Source organism: Atta colombica, unplaced genomic scaffold (genome assembly GCF_001594045.1).
Source record: "Atta colombica isolate Treedump-2 unplaced genomic scaffold, Acol1.0 scaffold52, whole genome shotgun sequence".
Classification (NCBI taxonomy): domain Eukaryota; kingdom Metazoa; phylum Arthropoda; class Insecta; order Hymenoptera; family Formicidae; genus Atta; species Atta colombica.
The window spans coordinates 248,069-269,016 of record NW_017259542.1 but is presented as its reverse complement, the minus strand read 5'-3'; the positions used below and the strand labels follow the sequence as shown (position 1 = coordinate 269,016).

At 31.8% G+C, this 20,948-nt stretch overlaps 1 protein-coding gene across 1 annotated transcript in view; it reads left to right on the top strand.

Annotated features, from left to right (window-relative positions):
- Nucleotides 1-20,948, top strand: part of LOC108691800 — a 38,535-nt gene that overhangs the window by 9,751 nt on the left and 7,836 nt on the right. The window contains exons 2-8 of the mRNA XM_018199711.1: nt 4,224-4,471; nt 5,043-5,665; nt 6,973-7,733; nt 13,218-13,458; nt 16,294-16,348; nt 17,547-17,828; nt 18,971-19,285. Coding sequence (XP_018055200.1) covers nt 4,232-4,471; nt 5,043-5,665; nt 6,973-7,733; nt 13,218-13,458; nt 16,294-16,348; nt 17,547-17,828; nt 18,971-19,285 — 2,517 coding nt within the window. The 5' untranslated portion in view covers nt 4,224-4,231. The remainder of the gene's footprint in view (nt 1-4,223; nt 4,472-5,042; nt 5,666-6,972; nt 7,734-13,217; nt 13,459-16,293; nt 16,349-17,546; nt 17,829-18,970; nt 19,286-20,948) is intronic.

Genomic DNA, 20,948 nt, shown 5'->3' with positions numbered 1-20,948 from the left:
TATATATATATATATATAATAATCTCTCTGGGTAAATAATATTTTTGTAAATAATTTCTTAATTATTTATCATAGTAATCATTGTTTAATTTATAGTCACAATGACGAAAATGCTTTTACTGCTTTTCAATAAAAAAGTATACTTTTTTAATAAAAATTTTTTTCTAGTCACGACCATAATTTATAACATTATTGTTTTTGTATTCTACTCAACTCTACTGGATTCTACTGGAGTAAAATGATACATATGTAAGTGCAAAACCTTTCATTCAAACTAATGAACAGTAAAATGCTAGATATACAATTTAATGTGTACTATAATATATCGTATAATTAAAAACCGGAAACAGACGGAAACATTGTTTTATCACAGGTGCAGGTTGACCGTCGTTTATTTCGAATGACGAACTAGCGTCTAATTATACAGACAAATACTTTTCGCCGCTTGTACTTGTACTCACTCATTCAAGAGGAAGTCGTCACCGATGAACATTCTGAAGGTTTTAGATATTCTGCATGTCATTTACCTAGCATGACTTGTCACTTACGAATGTTGAAAGAGAGATTATGTACTGCTTAAAAAAACCTTCAGAAATTCGTTAGAAAATGATTTTGTTTCAATAAAAAGATTCTTTTAATTTAAAGAAGAAAAAATTAGAATCCCTTCTTTTAATCAAAATTTAAGTATAATTTCATAAATCTAATAAAATTTATTACAATTTTTACAATTTTTCATAAATCTAATAAAACAATTTTTTACAACGGCAAGTTGTGGTTGTTCAATTCTGTATTGAATTAAATTAATTAAAAAATATATTTTTATGGCCATAAGCATTTTTTTTTTAAGGAAAACAATGAAATGATGCTATTCTATATATATATAGTGTATACTATATATATATATATATATATATTGAATTATAAATGCATATTAGATTTATAATACAAATATAATCACATTAAACATTAAGTTAAATATCAAAATTTCTAAATTATAACGGATATTTCTATATTCTTTTGTACGAAAGATTTCACTCTGATGACACGTGCGCTTAGCGAGGTTTCCGAAGAAATACGTTGAGGAAATCCTTCTCATAGATGTCAGATAACCATCGTCTTTGCCATGTATCGACATCGGGGTTCCACCTAACACTGGGTTGAGCGATACCAGATGGGACCCACTGTGCGTTTCACCACCATATGGGCAGGTGCCAAGACCGTTTTTACATGCGCGTAGGCCGATAGAAATGGTAGTGGTACTGTCGCGACAGACATTCGTATACACGCGTAGATACACGAGAGGCACGCACACGCGAGCGCACGCGAAAAAATGCAGAACAGGAGAGAACGCGCGCGCAGCATGGCAACAGCCTGTATGCAAATGAATGCATTTTTATACCTAGCTAGTACAATGCGCCGCACCCCCCCCTCGGCGAACCGTTAAAAGTGAAAACCTGCTGCTGCTACTGCTAGTGCTGCTGCCACCGTTTTTACGCGCTGCCCCGGACATGATTCCGACCGCGCGACTTTTCAGGAAGGTTTCCTTCAGGGTCAAGATCAAACTCGAGATCAGGATCTCCTAAATATATATTCACTTTCTTTTCATCTTAAATGGAGATTTAATCTAGAATTTATAATGAAAGGAGTGATATTAAATTACTGAAAATATTTATGATTTAATAGAGAGAAAGATATATGTATGTACATATATACAGTGAGAGCAAAAAGTATTTGTACAAGGAAATTTGTTATAAAAAAAGCCTTATTTGTAAAACATGAACATTAATTAGCAATTTTATACAATGAATATATTTTGTTTTAACATAAATAAACGAGCTTCGCATGTGTTCCTGATTTTAGCTAAATTTTTCTGAATTTTTTCGTATGAATATTTTTTGAGCATTCAAACAAGACAATTTTTAATTTTCGCTTATTTTTCAGATGATATATTTTGTATAATTAATACACATCTTTTTGGTATATATAATTTTAAGAAACTGTCTATTTTATTCTTTATGAATAAATTGTTATCCAAAAAATGATCGAATTAAACGTCGAATCGACGTCAAATTGATGTTGAAGTCATCGTATTTATGTTGATTCGACATTAATTCGATGACTCATTTGTCGCTGGATAATATTTACTTTTTAAAAATAAAGTATTTTTAAAAAATATTTTCTTTATACGAATACTTTTGCACTCAATGTATATATATATATATAAAAGAATAATTTTACATGACATAGTCAACGACATATGCAATTCAGCAAACACCAACAATAATATATCCAAACGGAACAACAAGTTAATTCGCGATAACGTCAAAATGACATAAAATGAATTGAAAATAATTGAAAAACTACTTTTAATGATTATTTTAGAGACATTTTGACAACATAATTGTTATTCTGCTTGGTAATGGTATGCTTGGTAATTTTCCGCTCAATAATATGATTGTAATGTAACATATATGTATTACATTACAGTTATTATATTGTTACAGTTATATTGTTGAGTAGAAAATTATAATTAATGGTTATATTATTATTAATAGATGTTTTCTGGAAAATTATGAAATGAAAACAATTATAAATTTATTGTAAATATGGCATATGCAATCTAATTCGATTGCTTCTAACTTTCATAAAAATAAATGTATTGTATAAGGATTTTTTTCAATGGGAATACATTAAGAAATATAATGAGGTACTAAAAATATATATATTTTTATTAATAAAAAAGCAAATGTAGGTATCATTAACAAAAAATTACAAGCAATAGAAAAAGAATTAAAGAAGCATTGACAAAAGAAAACTTGATACGTCAGGAAGGCACTGAAAGATTAATATTATTACAAGACTCGAGATTAAATGAATTTAATTTAAGTGTTCACAAAAATATTGGCTATTTTCTCGAATAACCAAGTTATGCGAATACCATGTTCAAAAGAAAAATTTTGATTCAATCCGGCCGTGATGAACTAGCGCTCATGCGAGTTAATCGGATCAGCAATTTTGCAAGTCAGCGGCTATATGCGCAGCAGCAACAACCACAGAGCCCAAACGAAACAATAATTCGGCTTGTACGCTCGACTATGTTCTTTTTTCCTCAACCGTTATTACACTCGATTCTTCTCGTTTACAATATTACGCTCTGGAGAACGAAAGAGAAAAAGGATGCTATAATATATATCGGTATTCAGTTTTAGGAGCCATTTAAGGGATCGTTAAGCATGGTGTCTAGGCAAGTGCTAACTGGTGAAACCGTCTTTCAGGTGTACGGCATCTTTCACCTGTTTCACTATTTCCCGTATGTCGTGACAGGTGCATGTCGCTATCTCTCTTTCTTTCTCTCGATTTCGTCGCGAGGTTTCCTGTCGTTTTGTGTGTCGTATACACATTTCTCCCTATATAATTAGACACAAGCGATCACCTCGCTTTTGGCCGGAAGACCGATAGGCGTACCTGACGAAATGTCGACCTTATCGAGACTTAGTAAAACCCAACGACTTTCCCATTCATGTGTATTCCCATACATTTCACATACGCCGTACGCGTGCGTCACAGATTAATGACAGCTCAGCCCAGTCCTTGGACTTCCTTTGTACGAAGGAAATAACTAGATGTGAAGGACTCTTTAATGAAATGTTATTATAGTGAACACACAGAAAGTGATGTGTTGAGGTGAAAATAATCGCTTCGGCTTTGCGGTTTCCGGAACACTTGACATATACATTAGAGAATTAAAGGGATGGCAATTCACACATAAAAAGAATAGCCTAGAAAATTAATTATGCTTGACGTTGAGAAAATTCTCAATGTCTCTTATTATCTAGATTATTCTTTTTATGTATAGATAGGATACACACATATCAATGTTGATTTTGAAGTTGACAAAGATTTTTCATCTACAGAAGAAACAGTATGTTGAAATATTTAAAAATTTAACTAGATACAGATCTCAAAATAATTTTGTTGGACCAAAATATTGGATCAAAATATTTATGTAGAAAACTTAAACATGATGAGCAATATTATGAAAAGTTTAATATTTTAACAATTAACTTAAGTATCTTACATAATTATTTTGGTAATTCATAGGTTCAACAAAATTATTTGCAGATCTAGTTAAATTTTTAGATATTTCAGCCGTGTATCAATAATCTCTCCAATTATTTTTAAAATTGTCTGTTATCATTCGCTCTCTCTTTCTTCTTGTTTAGCATTTAGAATGCTGAAGTGGACGGTTTCGAGATCGTTGTCGACAACCAGTTCGACACCTCACGGTCCGCCCACTTTGAACAAGCCTCCTCGCCGGCCTTTCCGAGACTTGTCTAACACACCACCGACTTCTGCTAGCTGCCGAACAAGACAAGTATCTACTCAGAATGTGTCGAACACATCCAGAACAACGCCAGCTCGAAGGAGAAGATGTAGGAGTAGTGGAACTGACTTGAGGACATATTTTCAGGTAATAGTAAACTCACTTTTTTTTCTCTTATACACCGAGAAAAAAAGTTGCTGTTTCAAAAAAAAAATTAGTTGATTCAACTAAATGTAGCGATCACGGGCTGTCAAGCAAATATTTGTTAATTCAAACAAATAACATGTTATAAATTACAAGATTTTGTTAATCTAAATATATAAATATTTGAAATAATCATTACAAACTAAACGCAGTTTAGTTAAGTTAACAACAACTTTTTTTTCTTAGTAATAAATAAAATAGTAATGCAATTAGCAGTATTTCATATAGTTAAATAACAGTGTACTGTATATAACAATATTTTTCAACCTGATTAGATCCAAAATAGATCCAAAAAACTTTCAAATGATGCTACAACAAAATTTATTTATTTTTTATCATTATACTTATGGCGACTTTTGATCAATATTTTATTAACTATAAAATATTACAGTCAATTTGAAATTAAAATTGCTTTTCTTGCATGATTCTTTCTTGCATGATTTCTTAATGATTCTTCTAGTAGCGTTTCTTTTTTTTTTGTATTAAAAGATGTATTGCTCAATGTATTTTACAGGCAACAAAGCCACATCTAAGGTCAAACAAACGCCAATCTATGTCACAAGCAGGAGAAAATTCCTCAGTGTCTGAGAGCTTTTATCAAAGCACACCAAGAGTAGATACTGACATTGGACCGCTCACATATTACCCACCTGGTAGCAAGTGCTCCACCGCCTTAACTCTACCGACAGATCCCGCACTCTTCATGAACAGTTGTGCCAAGAACTTTCAGAGCGACAACGAATTACCGCAAAATGTTGTCAATGAGGCACGAGCGAATCTGCAGTCACATGTTTCCGATTTTTTCCAACAAATCTCAATGGCGACCAGCCCTGAAGACGTGATGGAGGCAGGTTCAATGCCTCTGGGGACGAAGACTAAAGTCTATTCCCAAAACGTTGAGCAAAAGACGCGGCTTATAAGAACACCGTATTTACCAAAGTTAGCAAAGATAACCAAGATTCATGCTCGATGCCGGACACCGTATCACACTAAACTTGCTCAAGCAATCAGTCCTTTCAAGATGAAGGCAGCTCAGGGACAGACGCCGCTCGTTGGAAAGTTGTCCAGTCTCACCATAGATCAAGACTTACCGAAGTATGAGAATATGGACAACACAGTTACGGAGGTGCTTCACAGGTAAGATGATAATAATAAAAAAAGTAATTGAATAAAGTGATAATTATAAATTCTTTGCAACGGATATGAGTAGTGCGGTGAAAAACCTGCAGTTATTGGAAGAACTTTGTTAAAAATATCGAAATATAATATTATAATTGGGTTGGGGAGAAAGTTTCTTCGTATTTTTTAATTCAAAATTATATATACAATATCTTCGTCGAATAAAATTTAAATTTAACTCTAGCTTTACACATTTGTTTTTTGCACGTTTGATATACATACTGGGGCCCCATCTCTGCGACCCCATCCATATTTGTTATCGTAACTTCTGTAAAAATGAATATATTTTAATTAATTTTTTTTTCAATCAATGAAGAATTGATTAAGGAACAAACCTATAATATGTAAAAGTCGAAATAGAATTAAGAAATTTCGAGATATATAAGTTTAAAGAAAAAGAAAAATTTAGAAACACGAAAAAATTTTGATTTATAAAGTTGCGCTGGGGTTCCGGGGATGCTGGGGTTCCAGTGTGTGCAGGATTAAAAAAAGAGTTTTAAAGTTTAAAGTTTAAAATCTCTATTTTCGAAAGGTCATTACATTTTTAAATTTCTGTGAGTTTGGTAATTTTTATATATAAAAAACTACGAACTGAAAAAGATGAAAAATTTTGTTTTCACTTTGGGAGTCTTTTACGTGCCTAAAAAAAAATTTACGAAATATTTTCAAAAATTTTACGAAAATTTTCAAGTTCCTATCGGGAAAGCTTGAAGCTTATAAAATCATTTTTTAAAATGTTCCTATGATTTTTTGTTCCTGAGTTGTTCGTGAGTTAAATAAAGGAGCATTCTGACTTTGATTACTCCGATATAAATAATTCCGATAAAAATCATACTGCAATTAAAAAAACAGATTCTTAAAACCGAAACTTTGTTCTAGCAAATGATATAATTGTAATGAAAATTTCGCAACAAATGAAAAACTTTTATATAAAAATAAATGAAAAAACTTTCTCCTCAACCCAATATTATAATTTCGCAAAATAAGATTTTAAACTCCTTTTGGTTCATATATTATTGGGAAATATCATTGACTTTTATTACTCAATAAACAAAGAATAACAAACATGAATTAATTCTTGACTGCTATATTTTATATAGTTTTGCTTTGAGCGAATCAATATTGTACTTTCGTAAAACAATTACAATGTTGAAATTTAAAAATTTGTATATGAAATTATATATGTATAAAAATAATAAGAGAATAAATTTATTATGACACAAATCTTCCAATTTAAAAATCATCAAATCATAATATGTGTGCAGAGAGCAAGAGATCAATTTTGGAAGCAAGACCGTAGCAGAAATTCTTCTGGGTGACGCTGAGGAAAGACACAAAGTTCTGGAGGCGTCGTGCGAAAAACGGCCGGAATCGAAAATGACGGATCATACGTATGAGACTATCGCAGAGGTAGTAGAGGAAGAATCGCCGGCACGTAACGACAGTTCCATATCGTCAGTCAGTCAACTTCTGGAGGACCCTTCACCGGTGTCCTGGGCTTTCACGTCGCCTCTGAATGACCTCGATGGTGAGTTCACGTTGAAGAGGCAACGTGGCATTCGCCGGAAACGTCCGCGAAAGGACGGCGATAAAGTGGTGGACGGCAAACGAGCCAAGAGGACATGTAGTCCTTCGATAAAGGAGAATCAGGTCACGCTAGTCGAAGCCATCAATCCAAATGTAAAGAAGCTCGCATTGGAGACAGATCTTGATTCGACCTTGGACGAGAAGCATGTGCCGGTCACAAAAATGTCCTTCTACAGTGTTGAAGATCGTAAGGGGGACGATATTAGCAGGAAGACCAGTTCCTGGGACCTTGATAGCCCCAAGTCGTCCATGATGGATGATCTGCATAGCTCGAAATCATTCGTCACTTCTGTGTCGACAACTCCGGAAGTTCCCTTGGTTGCAACTGTCAGAAGATGTTTGAAGTTTAGTCCCGAGGGCGAACTGCCAACAAGATCTAATTGTCGCGGATCGATCGAAATCGAGTGTTCTCTTGTGGCGGAGCATATACACGTTCGAGGTGAGTTCACATTCATATTTTATATGGATATTAATTGTGATTAATTCGAGAATAGTCACCTGGGGTATTTTTATATCTATATAATTAAATTCATATCTAATATTTATAAAATATTTAAATACTAATAAATCAAAAATCAATTAATAATATCCAATATGTTGTCAGATTTTAATTGGGATGTAAAAATCTAAAAATATAGGTAATCGTTTACATAAGAAAAAATCAGATAATTATTCCTGAATTAATGGAGAAAGAAAATGCAAATATATTTCAATCAAATTTAAAAGACACGTTTAAATTAAAATATTATGAATATATAATATCTATTAATATATCTGGATAATGGGGCATAAATTTCAATAATTCTAAATTGATGTTAAAGAATAATGAAAAAAAGATAATAATTTTGCAATAATGTTTATCTAAAAATAATTAAAAAGCTATTATTGCTATGCAATTTTTGCTACAACTATTAAACATTATTAACTCTCTAAAGATAAAATTTCCTGCTTCTTTCTAACAAAAGAAAGAAATATTCGTTATTCTCCAATTATGTCTAGTCATGGGGTAGTTTGCCACCCTTGCACACCCCTGAAATTTCGCTGCCACGAGACATGCGCCAGTTGTGTGTCGTGAGAGGAGGTGCTTCGAGGGCGCTCGGCACCCCTGCACTCGGCATAATACTGTGCCAGTAACCCACAGACCCTCCCGGCGATTCAATTCCGGTTAGTAAGCCCATCGACATTGATCACCGTTGCGTTATCTTTACACAGTCGCGATCTTTTCTCGTTTTTGAACGATGAGATTCATTCCGTCGATTCGCTCTGCTAGTGGTTCTTTCCATGCTTGAAGCGAGATGCGTCGTATTCGGTCGATGCGCCGCTTGCTGACGCGTCTAGTGATCATTTCGTAGGAATCAGTTAATCATCCTCGATTGTTTCTCGTGACATCACAGCTTCTTCGTCATCTTTCGTCATTCAGAAATCTCCGTTTAATTTTTATATACGAGGGTGAGTTGACAAACGAAAAAAAATCAGTGCACAACGACACAATTTATCCTAGAAATCTCGTTCGTATTATTTATGCTGTGATACTTTTCAGTGTAAACATTTTCTCTACGGATATATATTTATTTTAGCACAGAAAATATATCTACATCAGAAAAGAGAATTATTTGCAGTAACAAATAGTGATGTGTGTATGTGCGTCATTTTTTTGCAAATTAAACCTACACTTCGGCTTATTGAGATTATTCGAAGGGATTATTCGAAGCACGATGTCGTAGTGCGTGGTAATCGCCGAAAAGTGGATCGCGCGATGCGAATCCTCGGCACGGATGGAGCCAGTGGCGAATGCCGCATCGGCCAGACGGCCTCGGGCGCAAGTAGTGAATGCCGCGGTACAGTCGGCCGTAAGAGCGAGCCTGGACCTGGAGCGTAGATTCTCCGGGATTCCTCCTGTCCGCAGTACCGTCGCACAATGCAAAATTTGCCGCAATGTATATAAATGAACATTTTCTATTCGACTGTATACACGAATATTTTATTTTATTTATTTTTAGACGGTTTAATTTAATTAAATATTAAAGTCCGATGTTAATATACTGAAAAATTTTAAAGTCAATTTGTATGTATTTACATGGCAAACTTACTACAAATTAAATCTAAGTAGTAATTAAAGCAGTTTTAACATTTTAAAGTAATAAAATAATGACGCAATTTAATTATTTCTGTATATTATTTGTGTGAATGCGTCAAAGTAAAAATTAACACTAACAAAGGCAGAATTGTTTTTTTATCTAATAAACTAATACACTCTATATGTGCATATTATAATATTAAAAATTTTTGTTCTTTTAATGATCTTGAAATTATGAAACAATTACACACAATAATTATTATTAGTATGCAAAACTGTTATATGCAAAGATGTTATATTTGTTTTTATAATTAAATGAGAAACAATTTCACTGTTTTAAATCATGCATTGTGGAAATTACTTTCGTCACTGGCTTCTAAAACACTGTCATAAATTATCACGGAAAGTGATAAAAGTTGTAAATATTAAATAATTGCGAAATAGTATAATTACGGCAAATTAAAGTGACTACATGTCCAAATTAAATGTAGCGGAATTTATGATAATAAAAGGAAACTAACAAAATATGCTCTGTGTACTGCGGAGTTTATTACCGCATATGTTAAGTGCTACATATATATTAATTTTGGCAACTTTTTGGTCTTTCTAAAAGCCCCAATGTAAGGAAAACAACTATATAAAAGTTATAGCTATTATATGGCTGTTTTTGTAGCCATAATTAAAAACCAGACGTTGTTACATTGTAAATTATGACTTTGATTGTTGACAATGAAAATGTCAACTGTAAAAAGATTTGATTATTCTGATACGATTGCATATTCACTTTCTTATTCATTAAACTTCCGTCTTCGTAATTCCATTCTATCATCGATAAAACTTAGATGGATAAATGGAATGCGAAGGTGAAATAAAAATGAAATAGGGCAAAGGTCGTAACAGCCTACTGATTCTTTCATTACATTATTAGACCTCCTTAGCATGCGAATATAAATTAAAAGAACGTCTGAAAACTACCAAGGTGACTATAACTGTAAAATGTCCAATCCCGCATGCTTAATTCATTAGTTATTTTATTATAAAAAACATTCGTTAATTGTTAACCCAGAAGTTTGCCATACACTTTCATTTTTTGTTTATATCTTTCAATTTATTGGCGTTATTATATTTTTATCTTTATGTAAATGTTTGTTAATGTTTTTTCGTATGCGAAAATAGATGACGTAAACATGCTTATATCTACATAAAATTTGATATGTTTGTAACGATCGCTCTAAAAGATCATAGCACGCGCACATTAGTGTTTGTCGTCTCCACTAGTCTCCGCCATTATTATATTTTTATAAATAAAAAATAAAATTATTATAATTTTCTTATTATTTCGTTACATATAATTTCAACAAATCAATAATTTTAACAAAAAAAAAGATAAAATTAAAATAAAGATATATCATAAAAATACATTTCCAGTAATTATTACGTTCTTTTGTTTTTAATTGATTAATAAAAAAATTATCAGAACATTTTCTTATTAATTGTTACTTATAGTAATTATAATCATATATGTATTCTAGTTATACATATGTGCGAAAATAAATTTCGGTTAAAATGACCAGGACGCGCCTATTAATGTTTCGAGATGCCTACTGGGTTAAAAAAGGAGCAAAAATGTTGTTTCAAAATTTATCTAATAATAATTATATTTTTTATTACATTTTAAGATTGATTGAGAGAGAGAGAGAGAGAGAGAGAGACCTTTATTTTTTAGAAATTACATAAATACTGGGTTAGGGAAAAAATCTTTTTACAAGTTAGTAAAAAGACCTTTCCCTATCAATATCTTCGTTAAAAATGATCAAAATTAAAAAAGAAAAGTTTTAAAACTTGAACTCTACTTTCGAATGATTACTATATTTTTTGAATTTATGTGAGTTTTGTAATGTTTACATACAAAAAAAAATTACAAGCTGAAAAAAATAAAAAATTTTCTTTTCATTTTAAAGATCTATAGCGTGTCCAAAAAAAATTTAAGCAAATTTTCAACTATCCATCGTAAAAACTCGAAGCTTTCCCAGTAAAATCATTTTTTAAAAATATTCGAGTTTTTGTTCCTGAGTTACTCGCGGATTAAGTAAAAAGGAATATTCTGATTTTTATTGTAACTCTTAAAAATCATCGTTACAATTAAAAAGACAGATTCTTAAAGCTGAAACATTGCTCTATCTAGTAATCGTCAATTTTCTAAAAATAGAATTATAAAAAAGTCTTTTTACCATCTTGTAAAAAAATTTCTTCCTCTCTCTCTCTCTCTCTCTCTCTCTCTCTCTTTCTCTCTCTCTCTCTTTCTCTCTCTCTCTCTTTACAAGCACTTTCTAACTCAATATAAGCTTATTACTTTTCGTAATCTTTACACACAGTTCTATTTTATTCATATATCACTGATTCATATGTGCAGTGCAACTCTTTCCAAAGTCATAAATCTTTACATGAAGTTATTTTTAATCCATTTTAAAATAGAATAAAACTTCTAAAACAAATAACAATATAATAAAGCATATATCAGGTAAGTTAACTTTTTTTTTAACTAAGTTGAAGTTAACAACCTTGAAAATTTAACTAAGTTAAGATATAAGTTAATTTATAATGAAATTAATTAGAATTAAAAAGTTAAGTTAATAAAAAAAAGTAATTGAAAAGTTAAAAGTTATTTTTTTTTATTTTTTTAATTCATGATTTCAGGGTTTCAGATTTACATATAACGGAAATAACAATATATACTTCATTTAGAAAATACTCTATATTTTATTTACATGTATATATTTTGTTTGTATGTATTATTTAGTATATAAGATTCGACTATGAATACTGGCCTGTGATATGACTAAAGCTTTAGACACAATACGAGAAAGTAGCGATAGTAATAAGGAATAATAGATTTCAACCTATCAGAAACTAGATACATCGAAATACACGGTTTCTGATAGATTGAAATCTGGCGGTCATTTGTGTAATTTGAAATGAGATGAAAATTACAAAACTGAGCAAATTCAATAGAATATTTATAATTTCATTGATCAACACCTAGTAAATTTACTCACTTATGCAATTTTCATCTCATTTTAAGTATTGCTTAAATTTGCCGCGATATTATATCTGAGACTTAACTATAAAAAATTAAATAAAAAATTAATAGTTAAAATAAACGGATAAAATGTTACTAAATAAAGTTAAAAAGTTAAGAGTCTAAAATGTAACTAAGTTAAATTAAAATTAACTTTTTAACTTTTTAACTCAACTTTTATTTTTTTAACTTAGCAACCTTGACATATATACATATACAGAGTGTATCTGAAATAACGCCCACTAATCATATAGTGCTATTCCTAATAAAAAATTAAGACAAAAAGTTTTCTACCATTTTGCAATTTTCGTAATACTTTTTTTTTTTAGTTATTCAATGAGCAAAATGTCTAAAATCCATGCATATAAAACAACTTTAAAATATCTTTCAAAATTCTTTAAGAAACATCTTCAAAATATTTCACAAAGAACACTGAAAGATATTTTAAAATTGTTTTATACATCGATTTTATCTGCTTATTCGACAATATTTAGAAATTAATATCTCGTTAACTATTGCGAAAATTGCAAAATGATAGAGGATTTTTCGACTTAAGGTGCATTCGAAGAGAGGCTATTTATGTCTTTCTATCCTTGTTTTACGTCTAATAAACAACAAATATAGAATGACAGAGGTAGCATCTCCTCGAACGCACCATTAGTTTTTCATTAGGACTAACATCACTATGATTAATGAGTGTTATTTCAGATACATCCTGTATATATTTTTCAAGCCTTTATATTTTCAAAATTTTATAATTCTCGCAGTGATAAGGTGCAAGGACTTGAGGAGAGCATACGAAGGACCAGTGCATGCGTACGTCAAAGCGAGTCTAAAGAACACCAACGGCGAGGGAGTCGTTAAGAGGACTGCAGTTCATCGTGCTACACCAAATCCGGTGTTTCGTGAGATCCTCATACTCCCCTGCCCGGTATACAATAGTCACTGTACCGGTCACAAGCCTACGTCCTTGGACATCGCCGTCTGGCACCGGGATCGTCGTGCGAGGTGAGCATGTTTCGCGGAAATGAGAGAGAAAGAGAAAAGGGGAGCGGTGCAAGAAAATACTGACGCAGATTAAGTTCGTAAATCTCGCAAGGCCGCGGCGAACGCGCTAAAGTTTCATGCGAATCTGACGTCTCGTTTCCTGGGGATTTATTTATTAACACAAGTGCCTCGCAGCTTTGTTACGCGAAGATTAATTATGACTTTCTCAGAAAATCCATACGTGAAGAGGCAATCGCGTAGCGTGTTTAATTAAACAGTTACCCAAAGAGATTGAAAAAAAAAATAGAATAATAGTCTAATCTACTTTTTTTTAAATTTAATTCGAGAAAATTTTGATTTAGAAAATTAAGCGAAATAAATTTTTTCCTAAGTTCTTTTAAAGAAATAGATTAGATTTATTTCTAGTAGATTATAATTATTATTTTATAATTATTATTTTCTAATAAACCTTTAATTTTATAAAATTTTACATGCAAAACTTTAATTAGATAAAGATAAATGTTTTTTTAATATTTTTGTACAATATGATTTCCTTGAGAGAAAGAGCGAAAAATAACAACAAATTCAGCGAATTCTGAAACATGTGGTTGGAGAACAGGTTGTCGTGATAAGGCTTGAGCTATTTCACTTGTAATAGTCAAAGCGAGGGGGATAGAAACGAGGAAATTAACCTCGGTCGGCGAATCAGCCACGATTTAATTGATCTCGATAAAGCTTCGTAAACTATACGTCGTTAACTTACGAAGCTTAACAAGCACGTGATGCCTCGTACCATGTACGAGATAGTAATCTCTCGAGGTACGCCGAGGCAGTACAGCGTGGGAAAATCTCATGAAATTCGTAAAACGAGCACGAACCGCACGAGAGCTAGAGTATAGTCTGTGGAATTTATGTTATTGGAGCAACGAATTTATCTCTCTCATACCTCCTATCTTTTCTCCTGCGTCTGTATAAATCCGCTTATTTACTTATATCCATTAAGCCGCGTACAGACTTGTAGCAGAGCGCTGTCACGAACGCTGTTCGTGAACGCCATCGCGATGAAGACGAAGTGTCTCGAACACTGTCACGAACATCACCGCATAAAATTATGTAAACTTGTAATAGAACGCCGTCGCGAACAAAACGTGTACAGTGTGGATGGTGTCTCGAAAGCTGCTACGAACATCGGATCGATCGGCTGAGAGTCGATTTTTCGCCGCCAAAGAAATGTTTATGTTTAGCCACAGACGTACTTGTATCAAGAACATTGCCGCGAACATCGGGCCCTTCTGCCAGGGCCAAGGAAGATAATTTTAAGGAAGATCAATTTTAATCTTGAACAGAGTCTTCAATATCATTATAAAATTCATATGAAATCTCTGTATATCCGATAATTACATATGCAATCACGAGAAATTATTGTATAATATTAAATAAAATCATATATTTTACCAAATGACTTCATACGCAGTGAAAAAAATTATAATCTGATGAAATCATATGAAATCATGTAATCTGTGAGAAAATATTTCAGCTAGTAGTAGTTATCCGCTTGAATTTTTCACTATTAAACGAATTAAACGAATCATCGCAATATATTGTAGTATAATTTATTTATATAGTGTACTTTATTATAGTTAGAAATGATGTTATACAAGTAATTATAAATGCGGTCTCAGACTTGGATAAATTTCGTAAACTAATAAAAATGGAACATGACAACGTTCGCGATGTTCATGACAGTTCGCGGCGGTGCGACGGCGATTACAACAAAGGTAGCGTTGAGGTGACGGTTTGCAACGACGTTCTGATACAAGTCTGTATCTAGATAATCGTTTATCTATTACTGTATTTATTTTTACATATGCATGTCGATGGTGTTTCACAAGAAAACGCGTTTCTCCTCATTCAATATTCGATTGACGATTGATCAGTCTCTTTTCTTTCATCATTTCGGCCTTGGGTTGTTTATTCTTTGGATTGCCCAATCGAAGCAGTCAACCTAATTTTAAGCTTGTTCCGAGAAATTCTTCTATCGGAAAAATGCCATGCCGACGAAGCTTTGTTTTCGCAAAGATAATACACTCTCCGAACACGAATATGTTATTTGAACTATTTTAGCTTTAATGGCAATTGCATAAACATTTATTTAACAACAACGTTTTATAATTAATTAATCTTTTTCATTCTGCAATTGAAATATTTCTGTAACAGATTAAAATGTTTCAGGAAAGCACTTTGTATTATATAAACATTGAAAAATTTAAACTTTTTACCTCAATAGTTTTGCATTTTATTAAATTGCTTTAATACAAGACTTACTTTAAATGCAAAATTAACATATCTTAATTAGCATATGTTTAATATCTCTTAAATATATTATAGATGTAAATTATTGTTGTTAGGTAAAATCTTGTTTAATATACTTGATTAAGATTTGAAAGAATTTTAGTAATGCAGGAAATTATGCAATTCCATATGCAATTCCGCGTGCCTTTTCGGTCGATGGTCCGTCCGAATGTCTAAACTATTGTAATTTCTGGGGGCATCCGAGAGAGTTTCCCCTTTTGCGGTAGGAGGGGAATCGATTCCCCAAGATCATGCGCACCACGTTTACCACGTGCATTTCTCACCCCCTTTCTCACCCTCCTACGTCTACTGTTCGCATACAGTACGAGACATTACGGTGACGCTATATACACATCACTCTCCTCCGCTCCTCGCGGATGGACGACACTCGTCCATCTACTACGGCATGTGCATGTATATGCATCTATATGAACATGTTTATGTATTCTGCAGCCTTTCCAGACAATGGAAATTTATGCGTGTTTCCTTTTCTGCCTGTTTCAGACGTAGCGAGTTGCTGGGTTGCATGACTCTTCCTCTACCTTTGTCCCAGGATAAGGTAAATATTACGAAACTTCGAGTATATATTCGAGATGTTCGATCGACAGACATCCGCTCTTGATTCGTTTCGCGAATGTACGCCGTTTATCATGGAGTATCTAGAAGTCTGCTAAAGTTTGCTGATATATTAATTCTCAGTGTCCTCGAAAAGTTTCTTACTATAAATTAATAAAAAGTTCGCGTTTTTCTCCCTGGAGGCTAAGGATAAGTATATCGAAACATTAAGTATTCACTCGAAAGATTCTCGATTGAGACGTCTGCTGCCGATTTATTCCAAGTATATTGCACCACCGGATGCCTAGACGTCTACTAAAGTTTGCTACTATATTAAGCCTTGAATATAGTAGTGGAGTCTAGAAAGTTTTTTTTTTGCTATAAATCATTAAAACCTCACAAAGGAAAAGTATGAGAAACTTGGACTATTTACGATGCTCGATTGAAATGTTTCTTAGCGTTGTTAGCGAGAATTATTATATTAATTCTCAAAAAAGTATAGATACAGTATAGATACAAATATTATACAATAATACATATTTGCAATAATAAAATAATAAAAAAATTTACAGACAATTAGAATTTGGAAAATTATTATAATTTTTCTCATTTCATATAAAATCATAATCTCATCTTTTTACCTTGGATGTTGAAGTATAATGGCTGTTACATACATATATTAAAAATTCAAAATATTTTTTCATGTTAAGTGGGTTATTCACTACGAACACAGACATTATCTAATACTAGCTAAATCGTTGAAATGATATCCTACATACATCGTTCACTTTAGAACAAATGTTCAATTATGTAACGCACTTGCAGTATTACATTTTTTATATTTTGATATTGATATTTTGATATTATAATAATCATTACTAAAATATCATTATGGAATTTCTGTTGCAATTATATTAAAAAAAAATCGTCGCAATAATTGATTTAAATAGATTTTTCGCCAAGTCTTGAACCTATATTTTTTAATTTCGTCAATTTCAATTTCTCTCTGAATAGTTTGAAGTAAATTTTTTAAACGAAAATTTAATAGAATACGATTTCCAACTTGCGATTTAAAAAATTTTTTATATCCTCTTACTTAAATTTCCAAATTTAATTAGAGATAGAATTAAAAAATACATTCAATAAGCGTCCGAATTAAATTCGAGAAGATTAAAAGAAAAGAAATGAAACTTTTCTTACAGGAAGCGACATGGCATCCTCTCGAAGCCGGATCCGTCCGAAACACGAGCACCCCTTTCGCGAGTGTACCTCAAGACTGCGTCGTGTCGCCACCATTATCCAAGGATGGCGAGTTAGATAATAACAACTCAGGGACAGACGATCTGATGTATCTGAGGCATTTGGAGCTGGAACCAGTTGATCCGTTGACAGGTTTGCCCCTGCACCCGGGTTTCACCGCGAAAGGCGGCAGAACGCCCTGTACTATCACGAGAAGGTTGATAAGGCAAACTTCGGTCAATCAAGTGCGTTTATAAAAATTTTAAATCATTTAAAACATGAGATTAGACGAAAAGTTGCTAAATTATACATTTTCTTTTCTATATGAACAAGATTATAACACATTCGCGTATAATTCATTCACAGAAATCTAATTTATTATTGGAAATTATTTATTTTGAGTATTAAAAGCTCTAAATAACAATTTAATATTCAAATAATAATTTAATATTCAAAACAAATAATTAGTCATAACCTTCTATACGGAAAGAATTTTTTCTTAAAATTTATCCTGAAAATTTGATACTTGTAGTACAATACAATGTTTTAAAGATTTTTACTTCAATAAAATTAATTAAAATTATTTTATATTTCATTATAGTTTTATTAGTGAGATAAAAGAGATTTACATAAAATTCTTCGAAATACAATATTGTTCCATACTTTTAGAATAAATTCTAGCAAAAAAAACCACACGAAGTATTAAATTCTGATATTAATGAAACTTTGTATACATAGGTTATATAAAAAGATGAATTTAGAAAATGCTAGTTGCGATGGAAAAATGATTTGAAAAGTAAAATCACCTTTAATAATGCGGATTTTAGCTTTTTTCATTATATCTTAAAAACTATTCGATTAAAAACTATTCGATTTATCAAAAAATGTTTTATACAGAATTTTTACAATGTTCATCCGCGTCAATAATATTTTTTAAAAATAAAAATTTTTTTTAATTGAAACAATAGTTTATTAAAAATATTATTAACGTAAATGAATAAGGGAGCAGGAAGAGTAATTTTATTGTAAATTTTTTGTATAAAACATTTTTTGATATTTTGAATAGTTTTCGAGATATAACGAAAAAACCTAAACTTTCACGGGATGATTTCATTCTTCAATCTTTTTTTTCAAACCTTTTTTTCCGTCGCAACGGAAACATTTTCTAAATTCTTCTTTTTATATAATCTCTAAGTATACATTTCATTAAAATCAGAATTTATCACTTCGTGTGGTTCCCTTGTAAGAAAAAATTTTCTGTGTAGTATTAAATTTCTATAAGAATATGTAAAGAAGTTCGAAATTAAAAACACATTTAACGTTTGCTAATATGTATAGCAATACTAATTAACTTTGCTGACTAAATGTTTTATTATTCATCTCTCAGATTCCATGGGGATTTTCGTTATCGTGGGGCAGGCCACCACGAGTGGAGCGCGTGGACCCAGGAAGTCCGGCAGAACGTTCCGGCTTACGGCCAGGTGATCATGTGGTATTCGTGGAGATAACAAACGTCGTAACGAGACCACGAGATGAAATTCTAGGTCTTATCCAGGCCGCTACGAATCAGCTGGTGCTGGAGGTGTATCGTAAAGGAGGTGCTCACTCATCCGGTGCCCATCACAGGCCTAGCTCGGTGAACGCCACACTTCAGTACTCCTCCGCCGGTTCTAATGTCCAGCATGTCACGTTCAACGCCGAGGTCGGTACCGGCGTCCTCGTGTGAACAATACCGTGTAGCGGTATTAATAGTATATATATATATTCATCGGTATCTCGATTATGAAGAAATGTCGCATGGAATAACGGTATAAAAATTGACGCGTGATGCTATACCTTAATCAATTATTTAAGACACAAAATGATCTATTCTCTTGTATTTTACATGTCTCGGTTTCTTTCCAACATCAAGTATTTGTACTTTTAAAGATATTTCTGATAATACAATTTATTTTCTGATATTTCTGATTGTACTTTTGAAATTTGATTTCTGAGAAGGTTGTTAATTTTAATTGCTTTTAATTTAAATGTATGTTCATTAAAAGAGAAATTAAAATTAATTAAAATCTCAAGATCAGTTAAAGTACATATCTATAAGGAAAAAAGTAAATTGCTTGATCTGAAATAATCATATAAAATTATTTTATTATAATTACTATTGTTATCACAAGCGATATATATCTAATGATTCAAGATACCGAAAAATATTGATATAATATAAAGATTACCGCTACTATTAATGTCACTAACATTTACGTTCACCATTGAAGCATAATTACGTGGTTCGTAAATTAATAAAGATTGAAAGTGTATTAAAGCTTTCATTTTAACAAAATAATTGATCAAGCAAAGAATGCGTCAAATTTAATTGCAACATGAAAAGATGATATCGTAGGAAAGACATGTAACTTTTTATTCTCAATATCGAGAATATATAAAAAAATATATATTTAATTGCTATCAATATGCTGAATCGCGTCATCTCTGAGTGTTGATGCTATTTTACGAAAGTATAAACTTGCGAACGTGTTTGATAATATATTTTTTATCATGAGTATCGTTGCAATTTTGTTTAAAATCTTATTTAAAAAACAATCAAGATTTAATGATTGAGACAACTAGGACGATACGATACGAATTTAACCTAACTTACTGCAAGATTTAATTCTGTGAATTCGTATTTATGATTGCTATTAGTATTCTGGATATCGTGATATATGTCTGGCAAATATATATATAGTCAACCATTTTGTAAAATTTTTGATCGTCTACTGTTATTTTTTGGATACATTTGTAAATCAAAGACGTTGTAAAATTTTATTGCTAAATTAGAATCATATTTAAAGAATCGCGAAAAAATTTTATATATTTATGAAGAACTTATAAGGATCATTGTAGCGGAAATATGCAAATTTAGTAAAGATGTCATCAGCGTGCGTTATTAAGAGCTTATTTTTTGTTTTCGTCACAAAAAGAGTGCGAAGAACGTCACACACCTATATATTGTTTTTTTCTTCTTTTTTTATTGTACTTAATGTAGCGAAGCGTGTAGTGTATAGCGCGCGCGTCTCTCACGTGAGATGCCGTTTAAGTTATGATATGGTTATGTTTTGTACCTTGATCAGGTTGCTATTTTTTGTTGCCAACAAGTTTTGTTTCCAACCATGCGTTCTGTTTATTTATTATATCCTTATTACCCTCATCCTGAGATTTTAAATTATCATTACATTTTTATAAGTTTGATCATCGAATTATTTTGGTTTAATTATCAGTCATTATAAAAATTAAACAATATTAAGAATCTTATTTTAGATCGCATATATGAGAATACAATCAACTAGAAATTAATAAAATGTCTATAATGG